Genomic DNA, 16,655 nt, shown 5'->3' on the forward strand with positions numbered 1-16,655 from the left:
TGCGAGACCATACCTTTTCTGATAAGCATGGCCGGAGCACGACTGACAATGCCCAGGAGTCAGCACAGAGGGGACGTTTAAGTACAAATGTATTTTGTAATTTTCTTCTATATATGTAAAAATTTTAACTGTTAGACGGACAAACTGTAGATTAAACAGTTAAAATAACTGAGTGATTTGATGTGTAAATAGTGGAATTATGATTGCGTTCTCTATGAAGCGCTCACACGAACTGTTCTCCCTCCTGCCTTCGGGAAGAAGGTACCGCAGCATCCGGTCCAGCGCGACCAGATTCTGCAACAGCTTCTACCCCCAAGCCATCAGACTCCTTAACTGCAGAGACTGAACTGATGTTTTTTCTGTACATGCACACACACTCTTACCCCACTTACCCCAGAAAATGGAAAGCACTAAAAACCCTACTACCTCACTGGACTCTATTGCACACTGTGTAATAGAGTAATTACTACCTCACCTGGTCCTTTTTGCACACTGCAAAATTTGCACACTGTCTTGTTATTTATTATTCTTTGTCTGTATGGTGTTGTATTGTCTGTCTGCACTTTTGTACCGTTGCACTATTGTTCTGTCTACACTGTGTTTATGTGCACCATGTTCCTTGGAGGAACGTTGTTTCGTTTCACTGTGTACTCTGTATATAGCTGAAATGACAATAAAAACCACTTTGACTTTGACTTTGACTTTGTTACTAATTCAGATTATTTTGTCCCCAGAGATGAACGGGATTACCGGACAGGGGAAGAGGCTCTTTAAACGGAGGAAAATTTCCCTAATTGAATCGTTTTTTAATCGAATCGGGACTTTGTGAATCTGAATCAAATCGAACTGGGTAATCAGTGGCGATACCCACCCCCAATGCCCAATGCTCAGCTATTAATTAATTAATACTGCATGCCCAGAATGCAGTTATGAGCTGATTTTGAGCTACAAAGACACTGGTGTTGGCAGATGAATGAACTTGTAGGCCATGTGGATTACTCTCTGTTTCGACAGGGGGAGTCTCATTATTCTTTTCCCTCAACCAGACGAACAGCTGGTCTGTCGGTCGAATGCCTACAGCGCCCAGACTAGAAGCAACAGGGAGTGACAAGCTTTCTGTCTGTCAGTAAAAGGAAGCCAGCTCAAAATGCTGATTAACACACTGAAGGGATGAAATTTGTAGGGAAACTGGACTGTGTGTTTTTGGTGTGACACCAGAACCTCCAGACTCTAACACAAACAGAGTGACTGTAGCACTGCACAGCAACAAGCATATATCATCGGTGCTGATGAGGCTCCTGCAAGACAAATGACCACCTAAACTGCTAGCTTCAGCTTGCAGTCCATCAGTGATGGCTGTCACCCTGCAGCCATAGCCAAAATTAGAGATCTGAATGTATCTGGATATTGTTGGCATCATAATTAACCCCTTAAATGAAAAAGGACTAAGAAATCTCGTAGAAGGTTCTTTATAAGTATAAACCACAGACAAGTAAGCACTTGAGCTATTGAAGCTACCAGTAGAGCTGCTAAATTTACCACTGGAGCTGCTTAAGTTACTACTAGGGGTGTATAATTTGACAAGAGAGCCTTGTAGGATAGAACCAGAGCTGTTTTACTAGAGGTGTTAAACCTATTATTAGAGTGGTTAAGGTTATAACTGTGTCTTTTGTAAGTCTTTTGTAAGTAGTAAGACTGTCATTCTGTGGCTTCCATGTCTAAGGGTTTTTTCCCTATGAGGAAAATGAATGGGCTTTTCAATCACATTCTGTGGTAAATAAATATGTTCAGAACCCTGTATGTTTTATTCTATTTACATTTTACTCCTAAACGTCACTGGATCCTCTGCATTTTGAGATCGTTTAAGAGTCGTAATGAGAAAAATGCTAGCTTTAAGCTAATGCTACAGCGGAGTGATTTGACCTCCCAGCGCAGCTGCAGAGATCGGCAAGGGACTCTTTTCGGCGCAACACCAGTGAACTCTGGCCGTATGTTTACAGCATATTAAACCCAGCTGATCCAACTAATAAATTAAATGCCCTCATTGAGGGGAACTGGGAGTTAAAGCAGGAAAACACTAACCCAGCAGCAAAGAATTACCCCAAGAACCAGCTTTAAATGCTATAACACGTTTTACTATTTACTGTCATTACTATGCAGTAAAATAAATTAGAGATGCTTGGTGTTTTTGGCTCATTGTTTAGTACATTAAGCCACGTTAAGATTTGTCCTTATAACAGGTTTCAGTGAAAAAAAAACACACATTAAGCTTTTTTACATTAAGTATTTTAGACTATGGCTCTTAAATTAGCTGGGTTAGCTCTGTGTTTCTGGAGTAAACTGTCCTGCTAGTTTTCCTGCTGTATCACACAAGCTTGTCTCAGCAAGGGCAGATAGTTAGTTGATTAGTTAGTTGTTAGTTGACTATTTGGGTCAGGTGTGTTGTAATTAGTATGAACTAATGACCCTAAATAATTACTAAATCTCATACTGGTGTCAATTAAGCATTAGCTTAAAGCTAGCATTTTTTTAATTACCACCATTAAACAATCCCAAAATTCAGATGATCCAGTGATATTTAGGAAAATGATAGAGGCGAGTTTTTGAAAAACCCATTCAAATTTTTCATAGGCCTGAACCTCTTAGACACAGAACCCCAAATATGGGCATAAACAACATGGCGCCGGCTGCAAAATGACGACACGACGTCAGTGGTCTATAGAGTTATAATCATCAGAGTTGTTAATAATATAATGGGAGCTATTCAGAGCTCTATAATTTGTCAATAGAGCTGTAGAAGTTGTCAGTACTTCAGTAGAACTTCTCACTAGAGCTGTAGAAGTTGTCAATAGAGCTGTAGAAGTTATCAATAAAGCTTCTAAAGTTATCAATAAAACTGTAGAAGAGATCACTAGAGCTTTAGAATTTATCAGTACTAGAGCTGTAGACGTTATAAATAAAGCTTCTGGAGTTATCAATAAAACTGTAGAAGAGATTACTAGAGCTTTAGATGTTATCAGTACTAGAGCTGTAGAAGTTATAATTAAAGCTTCTGGAGTTATCAATAAAGCTGTAGAAGATATCACTAGAGCTGTAGAAATTATCAATAAAGCTTCTAGACTTATCAATAAAGCTATAGGAGATATCACTAGAGCTTATGGGAAGTGGCTAGATTTAGTGCTTAAGTATCAAACTGATTACTACCTAACAAAACCAGCAGCCAAGGTTACACTTTAGAAGAAGCGAAGAAGTCTCTTTCCTCCCTAGCAGTAGTGTCACCTTTTTTAATGATAAGCTGCAGATATCAGTGCTTGGAAAGGGGCTTAATCAGTAATCTGTGTGTACTCTACCTAAAGACTAAAAGTACCTTTATGTTAAGAAAATGCTCTTTTTAGATCTTTCTACTTGTACCTTACCTGGTAGAGTTGCTGTTTTAGCTTCTGGATTTCAGACAGGTTGAGTTCACTAAACAGATCAGACACGGGATGCAGAACCTCGCCCTTTCTCCCTCCAGGTCGGTGGTAGTCACCATTCATCTTTGGCCCATGGCCGTTACACCCATTACACCTGTTACTGTCCTCATTATTGGGACTGGAACCAGTGGCAGAGGTGCTGTTAGTGGTGGCCTCCTCCGCAAACTTGAATCCTTCCACTGCAGAGATGGTTATGTGTGTGCTGGCTCCATATACACAGTCATTCAGGCTGATGTGGTGGGCTAGTTCTTTTCTTAGGTTGTTCTTCTGCTCCCTCTCACTCTTTAGGGCATCCAGGGCTTCCTCCAGCTGGCCTTCAGAGATGTCTTTCAAACGCAATGCATCCTCTAACTGGCTGTTTAACAGAACTGTTTCCTCCTCCAGTACTTTGATCTCATGCTTTAGACCCTCATACTCGACCTGTGGACAGAAGAAGAAGTTGGGGGAAAGAAATGAGAAAGTGTTTAATGGAGTAGTAGGTTTTAATATTGGATACCTTATGCATAAATCATAAATAGAATGCAGACATGAAATGTGCATAATCGTCAACATTCGTAATACATTTCTAAGGTAGCTTTGCTAAAGAAACAGACAAGAGTTTTCTCAACATTAATGACATACAATGACATGCCAAAAGTCATGAAAATGCATAAACCTGTATAAGTTGTGAGGTGATATCTTGTAAGTGAGCTTGAACACTGCCTTATAAGGCATTACCACCCACATTAGGCAGCAGAGTGAGTCATAATGATCGGGACGAGTGGCATCTTAGTTAGAATTATCCATGCAAACAGACAAGTGACTCTGGCAGAAATTACACTCACATTCAATGCAGGAGGCCCCACATGCATATCCCACATGTTATGAGAAATGGCAAAAGTAATGGGACACAATAAAAGCTGTCCAATGAAAAACACTTTTCTCCAAAACAGCAACTTTACAGGAGAGAGAAAAAAACTTGTACATTTTCAATGGAAGTCAATGTAAAAAGAGTTTATTTCAGGTAATTTTTAAGAGTTTATATTGTTCCGTGGCACAGTGTAAGGGACAGTTTGTCTGTTCAAATTATGTAGTAAACTAAAAATGGACAAAAATGGAGATAAATGTTTTTCATAGGACAGCGACAATATAACGTCCCATGATATTTGGCATATCAGTGTACTAAAAATTTAAAAAAGTGATTCTGCAAGACAAAATAAACATGTATTGCTACCATTACATTGTGTATAATGATTAGTGTAAGTGTGTGTGTGTTTACCTGATTCTGCTTGAGTGTGGACACCAGCTTCTGCAGAGTGATGTTCTCCTCCTCCAGCTCGGTGTAGTCCTGCAGTAACCTGGCCTCTCTGAACTTGTACTCCTTGATTTCCTCCCTCATCCTGCTCTTCTGCAGCTCCAGCATTTCATTACTCTGCAGCAGAGAGAAAAAAAAGAAGGCCAGAAAAGAACAATGAGAGAGGGTAGAGAGAGAAGCTGGAAAAAACAGATACATTCAATTTTACACCTAGAGTATCATCAAAAAGTGTAAGATTTTAATGCTATTCGTAAAGAAGATTACGAGAAGGTTGACTGATTTGGGCAACTCCTGGTCATATTTATTAGGCTACAGGTACAGAAATAGAAGATAACGAATGTGTAATGCAACACGTCAGATGTCTCGAAATGGAGTTGTAGGTTGTAGGAGGTTCTTAATGGTGTCCTGCGGTAATCCATTCTATGTAGGTCTTTCAATGTTGCTGGGCAAAATATGTGTCTTTGAGGTAGGCTCTTGAGGCAGCATCAGTATGTGGATAAGCACAGTCAAATTGGAAGAGCTTCAGAAAAGGTAGGGCCACTGGCTGCAGGACCGCATTAACGTAACTTTGGGTGGCCAAAGTGTCTGTAATGAAGACCAAAGGGGACCTGGCATTGTACAAAACTGCATCCCACACCATGACACCGGGCCTTCTGGACACATGACAACAAATTGTGCATTTTGGAGCTGACAACACACACAAAAATGGGACTGGCACTGCAATGGTAAGTGTATTTACACCCAGTCACGTTTTCCATAGTAGTTTTGACAGTAGTGGCGCTAGGGGACTCTGCTGCCCAAACCAATTACAAATGAATGGCATTTATTACATGTGTGCAACAGTGCACATTAACTTGCAACTGGGGCAGCATAGAAAGACTCAGTGGGAAAGACTGTGGAAAACAGCATCTGTTCCAGCAATGATGCATACTTCTCAACAGAGTCTCACAACTATTGTAATGAGGGAGTAGGGATGTTGGTTTATTGAAGAGGAAATCAAGCTATGTGTTTATTTATTGAAGTCAGGAATCAAAGATTAAGTAGAAACAGAGTGCACAGGAATGTCCATGAAAAACAAAAATCAACTCTTTAAACCTTTGTGAGCTTACCTCAAGGAAAATGCACTTAAATGACTTCTGAGTTAAACATTAATGAGCCATAGCAAGGAAACTATCAGCCCAAAAGTGTACAGGTCCTCTTATGCTGCCAAAACAGCTCTGATCCACTGAGACATGGACTCCACAAGACTTCTGAAGGTGTCCTGTGGTATGTGGCACCAAAGCATTAGCAGCAGTCGTGCTTGTGATGTGAGGCCTTGAGAGCCCATTGCCATTATACCAGCTTTCCTTCTTTGACATACTTTTGGTAGATACTGACTGCTTCATAATCTGCCAAGTGTTTTAAAGATGTTCTGACCAAGATGATGTCAAAATTTCCCAAGACCCTTACACTACATTTTTTCTGTTTCCAACAAACTGGCCAACTTAAAGGACTAACTGTAACATTTGCTACCTAATATGTAGATTCCAGTCTTTGACATGTTCCATTGTAACCAGGATATCAATGTTGTTTGCCTGTTAGTTGTTTTATTGATAAAGTATGGTAGTATGGTAAAGTATGATAGATTGGTGTAAATACTAATGACAAACCTTTGGAAAGTTCCCATGTTGCGACATGGATTCAGCTGAGCTAACTGGCATAATTTATTATGTGATGCAGAAGGGAAAAAACTTAATCAATAATTAACCAATGATTTATAAAATAAAACAATACAATATTACTAAGTTTGATTATCTGTATCACTTTTTAAGACTGTTACATGTTTTCAAAAATTTTATACCCATGTTTAAAGTGTCTTATGAGTGTGTTATAATGTGTTTCGGATGTGTTCAAAGAGTCTAAACATAATCGACATTCACTAAAAGTGTGACAATAAGTAACTTATTTCCTATTATACATCTGGAAGAATGGCCAGTGTTATAACAGGCTATATGTAATGGCTATTTGTAATACAAACACTGTGGTGAACTGATGCCATTAAATTATTAACAAAACAGATCAGAGACTCTCCCTCTCTTCTGTGAAACCATTCACGCAGTTCAAAACACTGCTGACCAAACATGCAGGGTGAGAGTCTAGTGCTGACTGAAGGTCCCAACACACACACCCACATAAGTACACTCTCACACTTCCTCACACATACACGCATCCAGAAGTGCTGACCCAGACTCTCGCCTGTGTGTGGAGCAGAACAGGGACACTGGCCAGGTCCTGTACAGATACAGAAATGACTGGGACTGAAAATACCTTTTTACTGCTTTACATTCTATTCACACATCTCAGCTCAGCTTAGAAGCTCTGCTGTTCACTGTTCTCTATTGTACACCCAGCTGTAACTACTCCAACTGCACTGCACCGTAATAAAGTCCAATTTAAAATAATAAAGGAACCTATTTACATGTTTTAATGTTTTATTCTAGAAATACCTGACCTGAAGTATAGTACTGTAATTTTAAAACCATTGTACAGTAATTTAATGAATGAATTAAAAGCTTAGTAATGCTATTATACCCTGTTAATGAACAACACTGCATTGGAATATAAGAAATTAATATCCTAAATAAATACAACATAAGTGCAATAAAATCATTTTTTTTTTCAAGTTGACCTACAAACATTTTCATCTTAATGGAATTCCTACTAAGTAAATGTAATGGACAATATGGAGGTTAACTAAAAATATTATGTATGATAATTCAATAATGTTTAGTATGTTGCCCCTCACCCTTAAGTTGTTTACTGTTTATTACCCACCTGCAGTTTCTGCTGTGTTCCATTTTGCTTGGAAATCGGATATTAACTTTAAAAATCTAAAGTCTTTAACCAAAATCTTCATCACAACTGGTTTCACTTACATTATTTACCGGTGTTTCATGGTGAATCCAACCAAACTATGCCTCAGGTTTTATATTTCAGGTTATCATTGTTAGCATTGCCTTAATTTAGAACCCCCTAAGGTTGGATGTACCAAACAATTACAACACAATATACATTCAATTGTGCATCCAAACACCATGAAAACAGAGAACGTCAGATATCAGTGGATAAAAGTTGGACAGTAATGTGTATGGCTGATTTAATGAGACACAAATAGACAGAAGTGCTAATAAACTTTACAATACTGCTTATTTTATTACTACTGATGTCTGTTGATATGTAGTGTAATATTACAGCCCTCAAGTGGCCCTACAGTCTAACTGCTGCTCATCAAGTGTGAAGACATCATAATATATAAAATTTTAAATTCCAGTAGTGAAGGCTCAGTGCTCCATTTTCAGGATATCATGTTATGGGGTAGTTCAAACCTGCACCAAACAGACACAGAATAAAAAAGAAATGATGTGCAGAACCAGCTAAGATGCTACTTCCTCCTTGCGTACAGGCGACCTTGAAAAGCGAGCAGTGTTATTGATTACTGTACACAACACTGCAGCTCTGCTGGAGGATGTGTTGTCTCAATGCCTACACACAGCACTGCCACAGAGGCCAGGACAGATGAGCTGGACATGAAGTCCAGAGGATTACTGATCAATTATCACTCAGCATGGCACTATTGTAGAGCCAGTAATCAGGGGCTCCACGCACTCTGGGGTCAGGAGCAGTGCAGCAGTGCATGCTGGAAATCACCCAGGAAGGATCCGAGCCAGGAAACCCCTGCTGCAGAGCCATTTACAGCCCACAGCACTGACAAGAACCACATACCACTGCATAGTACTGGAACACTAGCACATAACAGAGCGGATACAGGGGGCTAATACAGAACTGTTCCATTCAATATATACACGTATCACACAGTAACAGTCACAAATCTTCTTATTCAATGTTATTTATTTATTTATTTTCTACATTGACCTAAACCTGATCAACTGAGATGGGTGATTTGGGATTAGCTGGAGCTTTACAGTGTGAAGTAAAAACAACAACTAATGTCCAGCACCTCCAAAAATCTAAAGTAAAAAAAACATTCTGATTTTTTTTTTTTTTACTAAATAATTTCATGTGTTTCTGTACAGCTTTAGTGTCTTCAATATTAAATGTATAATGTAAAAGCAAAACCCTGAAAAGAAAGAAAATACATTGAATGAAAAGAGGTGTGTCCAAACTTTGGTACTGGTAGAGCTGATAAAATATCAGAGCTGTATGATTTATTTTTTTGTTTATATTATGATTATTAATAATTCATTTTTAATGAAGTAGTTTATTTAGACTATATTGTTGCCATTTTTTCTTTATTAATTTTCTGTCTTGTATGCTGTTCTCATTTGGAACTTTAGATTTCCTCAGATTCAAGTTAGTGCATGCTGCCAAATTGTTGACTATGTACTATTCTTTTCTTCTGATTGGTAGGCAGTATTAACACATGAGAGCTTCCTAGTCTTACAACCATTATTAGCCCAGTCCCAAATGGCACACTTGCGGTCCTGTAGTAGGCATGTAGGCACATGCCCGTAACAATCACAAGGATATAGGGTGTCCTATTTCTGACCATTTAAATGGGGTTCACGAGCAAGCAATAACGTGCACTCAGAAGCGTCCTGTTACCCACAATTCAATTTTAACAGCATTTTAATTGACAGAGAAGAACAATTGAACTGTGAGTGAAATTATTTATTTGAACAAATTATTCAGAGATTAACATCTACAGCTAAAATATCTATTACCAATATATTCAAGTTGCTCTTCTCCAACAAACATTCATTAACCAGTCCCACACTGAATCTGTTTAAACCTGCACTGTTAAAGGCTCCAGAACAAAATAAGTTTGAGAGTAATATTTCTGCAGAAAAATTGTGTAAAATTAAAGAAAATTCACAACTCAGTTTTAACTGCAGCTATGACCAGTCTGTGTGAGCATCAAAAAACGAAGAACAATACGAGGGGTGGGCGATATGGCTCTAAAATAATATCACGATATTTCAGGGTATTTTTGCGATAACGATATACTTGGCGATATAGGAAACCTAAAATAATTAATTCATTTCAGGAATAAAGTCTAAGAGTATAACAGTATAATCATAATGTGGCAAAATAAATAATACAGCATAAAATAATATAATGCAGCAAATAATATTGCAGAATATTTAGTGCATGCATATAAACTGCAAACTAAAACAATTATACAATAAATACACCTAAAGCTTCACAGTAAATAATAGACTACTTTTAAGACAGAACAGCCCTATTATCACAATATGGATTTTTAATATCATGATATTTCTGTGTCACGATATATTGTATATATAATATATATTATATAATATTGCCCACCCCTAAACAATACAACTGTAATTTAAATTATTTCTTTAAACAAATTATTGTAAGATTCTTTAGGACTTGCACACTATATATGCATATGTTACTGAGGAAAACCACAGGCTTAGGGCACCATTGGGGTAAGAGATTCTCTTCAAGCCTGATAAATCCCTATGAGCTATACGCATTGATTTCAAATAAGTGTGAAATTCTCCAGGCACCAAGTGTTACTAGTTTAGTTTTACAGTTTTTATTTCTTACCAAGCACTTTGTTGGTCAACACGCTGCTTCCAAAAAATATTCCTCTAATAAATTGCTTTTATTTTTATAATTTTTTTCTAAATAAATAAATAATAGTAAAAATTATACTCTAGCTAAATGTATACAAAGTTAAAAGATTGTTTCGTTTAGATTGTTTTGTTTAAAAGGCAGTTTCATACTACCTCCGAGCTCCCTAACGTATTAAAACAATTTTCTGATGAATAAAACCCATAGTCAGGCGTTATGTTGACAGGCAGGGAGTTATTTTTGTCACTGAGGAGTCCTTGGTGACTACACTGAGTCTGAGTGCATCAGAGGCCACAGTCGCTCACAGAGTCATAAATATCTGAGTTATCAGAGCTATAGATATTTTAATGAGAAAGTGCCAAGAGTGCATAAAATTGGCACAATGCATTATTATCAGCATTTTATTAGCAGCAGTAAGAAAACATACTTTCTGCTTCAAATTAAATTATTCTTTCTAGCTGGGAGCAGTCTTTAAGCCACAGTAAAGACAATTCAGTATAATTTAGTTGCAGGTGAAACATAATGGTTTGCACATCACATAAAAATTATATAGGACAATGTGTGTCGTATATGATACATTAAGAACACTGGTCTCTTACAGCCTTCGGTGTTAACATGCCTGGAGTGAGGGTGTGTGTGTGTGCATGAGCGTGTGTGTATATGCAGTGTCTTTATGCCGACCTCAGGCCATTCCTCTTATTCTCCAGCTTAGCAATGGATTTGCCCTCTACAATGGACCATGGCGACAGTCTCTGACCCCAACACCACCCTCTGCCTCTGATGACTGCTGACATGCACACACACACACACACACACACACATCCACACACACATAGATGCACTCTGGATGACCCTGACATATTCCTGACTCCCTGACATAAAGGTTAATGTATAGGTATGTGTTGAGAAATGTTTGCACAGATTAAGTGTCCAAACAGCATTACAGGTTGTAATGTGATCAGTAGGGGTGTAACAGTTCACACTTTTCACGGACCAGTTTAGTGCTCAGTTTCTGGGTCACAAAAAAAACAGTGTAAAGGTAAAAGTTAAGCTTTTTAAACAAAATTTAAACATTTTTAATAACAGAAGTTTTAAACTAGTGTCTGAAAAGGCTCAGTGTATGTACTGTAGCTTCTTTCAAAAAAATTGAGAACACAGATCCTAACAACACTAATATCTGGGAATAATATCTTCAGGATCAGGAGGGGTTAAATATAAGTCCCATATACGTGGTATTCTGCACATGGAGCCTGTAATGATTTTTTTTTTTGAAGCCCAACTGGGTCCCTATAAAAACTAATGTACGAACCCACTCTTCTCCCACTATCCCTTAAAACCCACCTAGCCCACATTCCACCAATGTACACACTATAGATACCCACATGTATGTGCATGCTTTTAAATACATTAGTCTTAAAGGAAAGCCAAAAAAAAGTATGTTACGTTAAAAAGGTAGAATGAATGAAAAATGAATTATGACTTTTGCTACGTATTAAAGTCATTTAAAGTATTCTAGTAGATTAATGCCTTTTGATGCCTTAACAGCAAATTCAGATATTTGAAGCACATAATTCGGCACCACTTTAAAATAAGACTACCTTTATAAAGGGTTTATAAATGGTTTACAATTAGTTTATTAATGGTCACTAATTAGGTTGTAAATGCCTTAAAATCATTAATAATCAGTTATAACACATACATAGAAAGGGCAACAATGACCTGTTGTTTGCCAAATAGTGAACCCACAGCCATCTATATTGTTGTCCTTTCCACGTATGTGTTATTACTGATTATTAATGATTTTTAAAGCATTTACAACCTAATTAATAACCATTAATAAACTAATTGTAAACCATTTATAAACCTTTTATAAAGCTAGTCTTATTTTAAAGTGGTACCCATAATTCGATATTAGCATGATTTCCCAATGATGTTGTTGGAGAGGACTGTGCCAAAAATGAGCATTTTAAAAAGGAAACACATTGCTGCACATTGGTTTATTGTGATTAAATACCTCAATAATGATCTCTAATCCATTTAATTGGGCTTGTATGCTCAATAAGAACAAATCACTGCCTGTCCAACAATATAAAAACCCTCTAGAGCTTTTGTATAGTAATAAACACACAGTAGGGCATAGCAAGCTGTGCCATAATTTATTTGGCAGGTGATGTAAGTGAACCCAGTTTAGTATGATAGGATTAGCAGTCCTGCTTGCTTAGGACCAATTTATGCTTCTGTGTTTAATCTACACCATAGCCAACAAATACCCATGTACCCTATACCATAGCATGGGCGCACCTTCTCAAAAAAGAACCAGAAAGTACTCTAACTACGTGTTGCAGTGACACGGACCACATCAACTGTGATTGGTCCACTAATCATCTAGACTTGAAGCAGAAGTACTGTATGAATATGCCTTTGGCCTGTTTAGACGTATTGTCAAATATGTGTATTTACAAAGACAATTTTCATGAATGTGTCTGACTGAATGAGTGGTACTGACCTCTCTCAGCTCCTGGAGCAGTAAATTGAGACGCTCATTCTCAGCCTGTGAGTTGGAGGCCACAGAGCGGCTGAGCTTGAGCTCCGTCTGCATCTCCAGTAGACGGCTCATGTAGTACGCTTCTTTGGAGGCCGATTCCTGCAGCAGCGTCTCTTCATTTGTCTCGCCATCCTCTGCTACTTTACGCTGGTTAGAGTAGGCCTGGCCAAACGCCTGCAGATACAGAGAGAGAGAGAGTCAGACGAGTTTGTCAGGAAGGCTGAGAGTTTATAGCACAATGGATTTTATACAAACAACATAATGGAAATTACTGCAGCAGCTGTATCCTCAGGACTGATTTACTACATCTGAAAGAAGGCATGTTAGAACGACAATCACTGCGGTTTAAAGCTGAACAGGCCTGTCTGGTTACAGTTTGGTAATGGATTTTAATCTTAAGCCTCAGGAAGCTTCATGAATAATTCAGGCGCTGATAAATGTGCATATTTATCAATATGCAAGAACTTTTTCGCAAGAAAGGCAGCTTCCACTCTCGTCACCTGCAGGGCAGCATTATGCACTTGAAGGTAACTGAGATAATATTTCACCTCCTTGCTCAGATCAATAGAAATAGTGTTCCAATTCTCCTGACACAGGTTTTCACACCGCCCAGATCCGGCTTGTCACGATTAAAATGTCCTGCCCTGATTGGAAGACTACAGCAACTATAAACAGGCATGCAGAGCAAGCCAGAGAGACCACACTGCACACTATAGGTCCGTGTACCGTCCAGACTACACTCATGGCTACAGAATTCTATAAAACACAGTGTTTTACAGGTTTTGTTTTGTTCCAAACAATACATATACTGTATGTAGAACATGTCACAATAGCATGTCTCATTGGGGAAAGAAGAGTAAAGACCTCTCCCTCTCAAAAGTACATCATTCAGCCTTGTAGAGTAAATATCAGACACAGCTGAACTAGCAAAGATTGCGAAGAATACAGACTCTCACTACAAATATTTGGAATGCATCAGCATATTAAATAAGATTTATAACAAAAGAGAACATTACAGAAGTCCTGCATCATGATGTATTACTTAGCTAGCATAGAATGATTAATGTGCTCCCGATCAGAATTCTCAACTGATTGTACAAAAAGATGATTGACAACCAGATTTGTCCATATCTAACTAAGGTACAATTGCTACATGCAAATTGAGGAAATTTAGTAGTAAGCTGTTAAGAGATTCCATCAATAAAGAAGGACTTAAAAAATAGACATGACTAACCAATGTTCAATGCTAAAACAAATATTCCCTCTGTCATTTAGTCAATCACTCTCTGTGGTAATAGCTAGGACCAGCACCTGAATACATGATGCAGAGACCAGATCATTAGCTCTATAGAACAGTGGTGATAATAATCCTTTATGGTGCAATCCTTCACTGCAGCAGATCTATTATCTGCTGTACCTATAGACCATAACCATCCATCCAATAAAGAAACCAATGGAGAGATTCCTGGAAGAAAGGGAGGGAAACATATACTACAAACTGAAGGTCAAAAATCGATGCAGGGTGAAAGCCAAACCGAGTACCTCCCAGGGGTTAAAATTGCTGACAGGGTTGCAGCAAACATACAGTTAGTCACATACTGCGCACTTCATCCTGCCACGGCCATAAGAAATTAATATTTCATACATTTTTGAAAGCGCCATATGGATACACTGTACAGAAGGTGCCTGTTATGCAGAGTGAGAAGAACGAGGGAGCTAAGAGAGATGTAATGTAGTAAACATAAAGTCATCTTTTGCTGCACAGTTTGTTGGTCGTCTTCTAGTCTTTTATCATTAGTCAAAAGATGTTGCCAACTAAACACATCCCAAAGGATGCTGATTGTTGGTGGACTATTCTCATTTCAGCAGTGACACTGAGGTGTTTAAAATATCCAGCAGCACTGCCGTGCTTGATTCACTCATATCAGCACACTTCTAACACACACTTCTAACACAAATTCACCATGTCAGTGTCACTGCAGTGCTATGAATGACCCTGAGGGGTTAGGGTTAGGGTTGAAGAACAGGGTGAATGAGGATAAAGTGCTCTACCTTTAGACCACCACTACACAAAGAAAAAACAAACTAAAAAACCTAAGACAAGCTTACTGGAAGAAAAACAGAATAAACATATACCGAAGGCCAAAAATCGATGTAGGGCGAAAGCAGCCGAATTGAGTACGTCCCAGGGGTTAAATATTGCTGACAGTGTTGCAGCCAACATACAGTTAGTCACATACTGCGCACATCCTCCTGCCACAGCCATTAGAAATGAATATTTCATACCTTTTTGAGAGCGCCATATGGATGCACAGTACAGAAGATGTACATTATGCACGTTCAGAAGAACGAGGGAGCTGAGGGAGTAGCTTTGGAGCATTATAAGCAGAAAAAAGAAGAAGCAGGCAGGAAGACAAATCTGCCAGCATTCCTTTATAGACATAGGCAGCGGCCTATAAAGTCCTATGACAGATGCGGGTCCATTGAGAACTTGCATCCCTCCTCATAAAATGCTCTTCCTCAACAATACATTATTCATCAGCTAAGTGGTGGTTTATTCTACAGCTTGTTTGCACTGCTGCTTTCTTACTGCAGCATTTTATCAGCAGTTATTAGCTGAGTATTTGTTGGTCTGCAGAAGCAGGCAGTGTGTGGCATAAGCAGTGCGCCCAAGGCTGGGCTCTACCACTGGCAGAGGCCATTTATCATGCTTAGATTTGCTCTGCTGCTGGGCAGAGCTTAATGCGTCATAAAGCAGGGGACACCCTTGCTGCAGTGTGTTATTATGATTGGGTTGTGAGTAGGGGTATCGTGATTGGTCGTTAAATCATCAGTGTATATATAAAAAGTAAACAGTGCCTATAAAAAGTACTTACCCCTTGGATGTTTTCACCATTTTATCACTTTCATAAACAGAAAAACTATCAAAATAAATTGGCTTTTTACAAGAATTCACAAATTAACGAAAAAAGAATTGCAATGTAATAAAAATACATGAAGTACAATAAATGACTGTATACATTTAAAGTAAATAATCAAATTTAACAGAGGTCCAGGCACATTTAAGACATGAACTCAATTCATTGTGCAATCCACAAATGCAAACGAAAGCTGTATCATGCAAAAGAAGATGCCATACATCAACAACATCCAGAAATGTTGCAGTTTTCTCTGTACCAAAGCTCCAGTGTTACGCCTGGCACCGAAAGTGTTCCTGTCTCTCCCACACTAAGCTCTACCAATGATCCCAGTCTCCGGACTACGATACCCAGAATGCACCACACACTGACATGCACCTTCAAGAAGTCAATCACCTGAGTATTGAGATCACCTTCACTGCCTGTTTCTCCTACCTGTCACTAACTTGTTTATGTTTTTCTCAACTCGGATTTTAGACAGACAGACAGACAGGCAGACAGACAGATATATAGATAGATAGATAGACAGACAAAGTCTGAAAGTAACCAGCCAAAGATATCAGGTAGTGCAGTAATACAGCCTGCTCTCCATTGTTACCTCCTCGTGTATGGCCCCTGTGCTGTTAACCGTGTTTGGTATGTTTATTCTCCCTGGCTGCTGTTTACTGGCATTGACCGTGCTTCTTTATCCTTTTTTATATATATTATACCTTGTATTGTGGCTTTATCTAATAAAGTCTTTTATTGACACCAGAAAGCTCCAGAAAATATAGGATCCTTAACAACAGTACAAGATGTGATTAAGCACTAAACAAACAGCACTT

General features: G+C 38.4%; 1 protein-coding gene across 3 annotated transcripts in view; it reads right to left on the bottom strand.

The window, feature by feature from the left end:
- Positions 1–16,655, bottom strand: part of bicd1a (bicaudal D homolog 1a) — a 59,765-nt gene that overhangs the window by 17,309 nt on the left and 25,801 nt on the right. For all 3 annotated transcript variants that reach the window (XM_022679610.2, XM_022679611.2, XM_022679612.2), the window contains exons 3-5: positions 12,875–13,087; positions 4,732–4,884; positions 3,417–3,893 (exon numbers count right to left, since the gene is read on the bottom strand). In XM_022679610.2, the coding sequence (XP_022535331.1) occupies positions 3,417–3,893; positions 4,732–4,884; positions 12,875–13,087 (843 nt within the window). The remainder of the gene's footprint in view (positions 1–3,416; positions 3,894–4,731; positions 4,885–12,874; positions 13,088–16,655) is intronic.

Source organism: Astyanax mexicanus, chromosome 9 (assembly GCF_023375975.1).
Source record: "Astyanax mexicanus isolate ESR-SI-001 chromosome 9, AstMex3_surface, whole genome shotgun sequence".
In the NCBI taxonomy this organism is placed as follows: Eukaryota; Metazoa; Chordata; class Actinopteri; order Characiformes; family Acestrorhamphidae; genus Astyanax; species Astyanax mexicanus.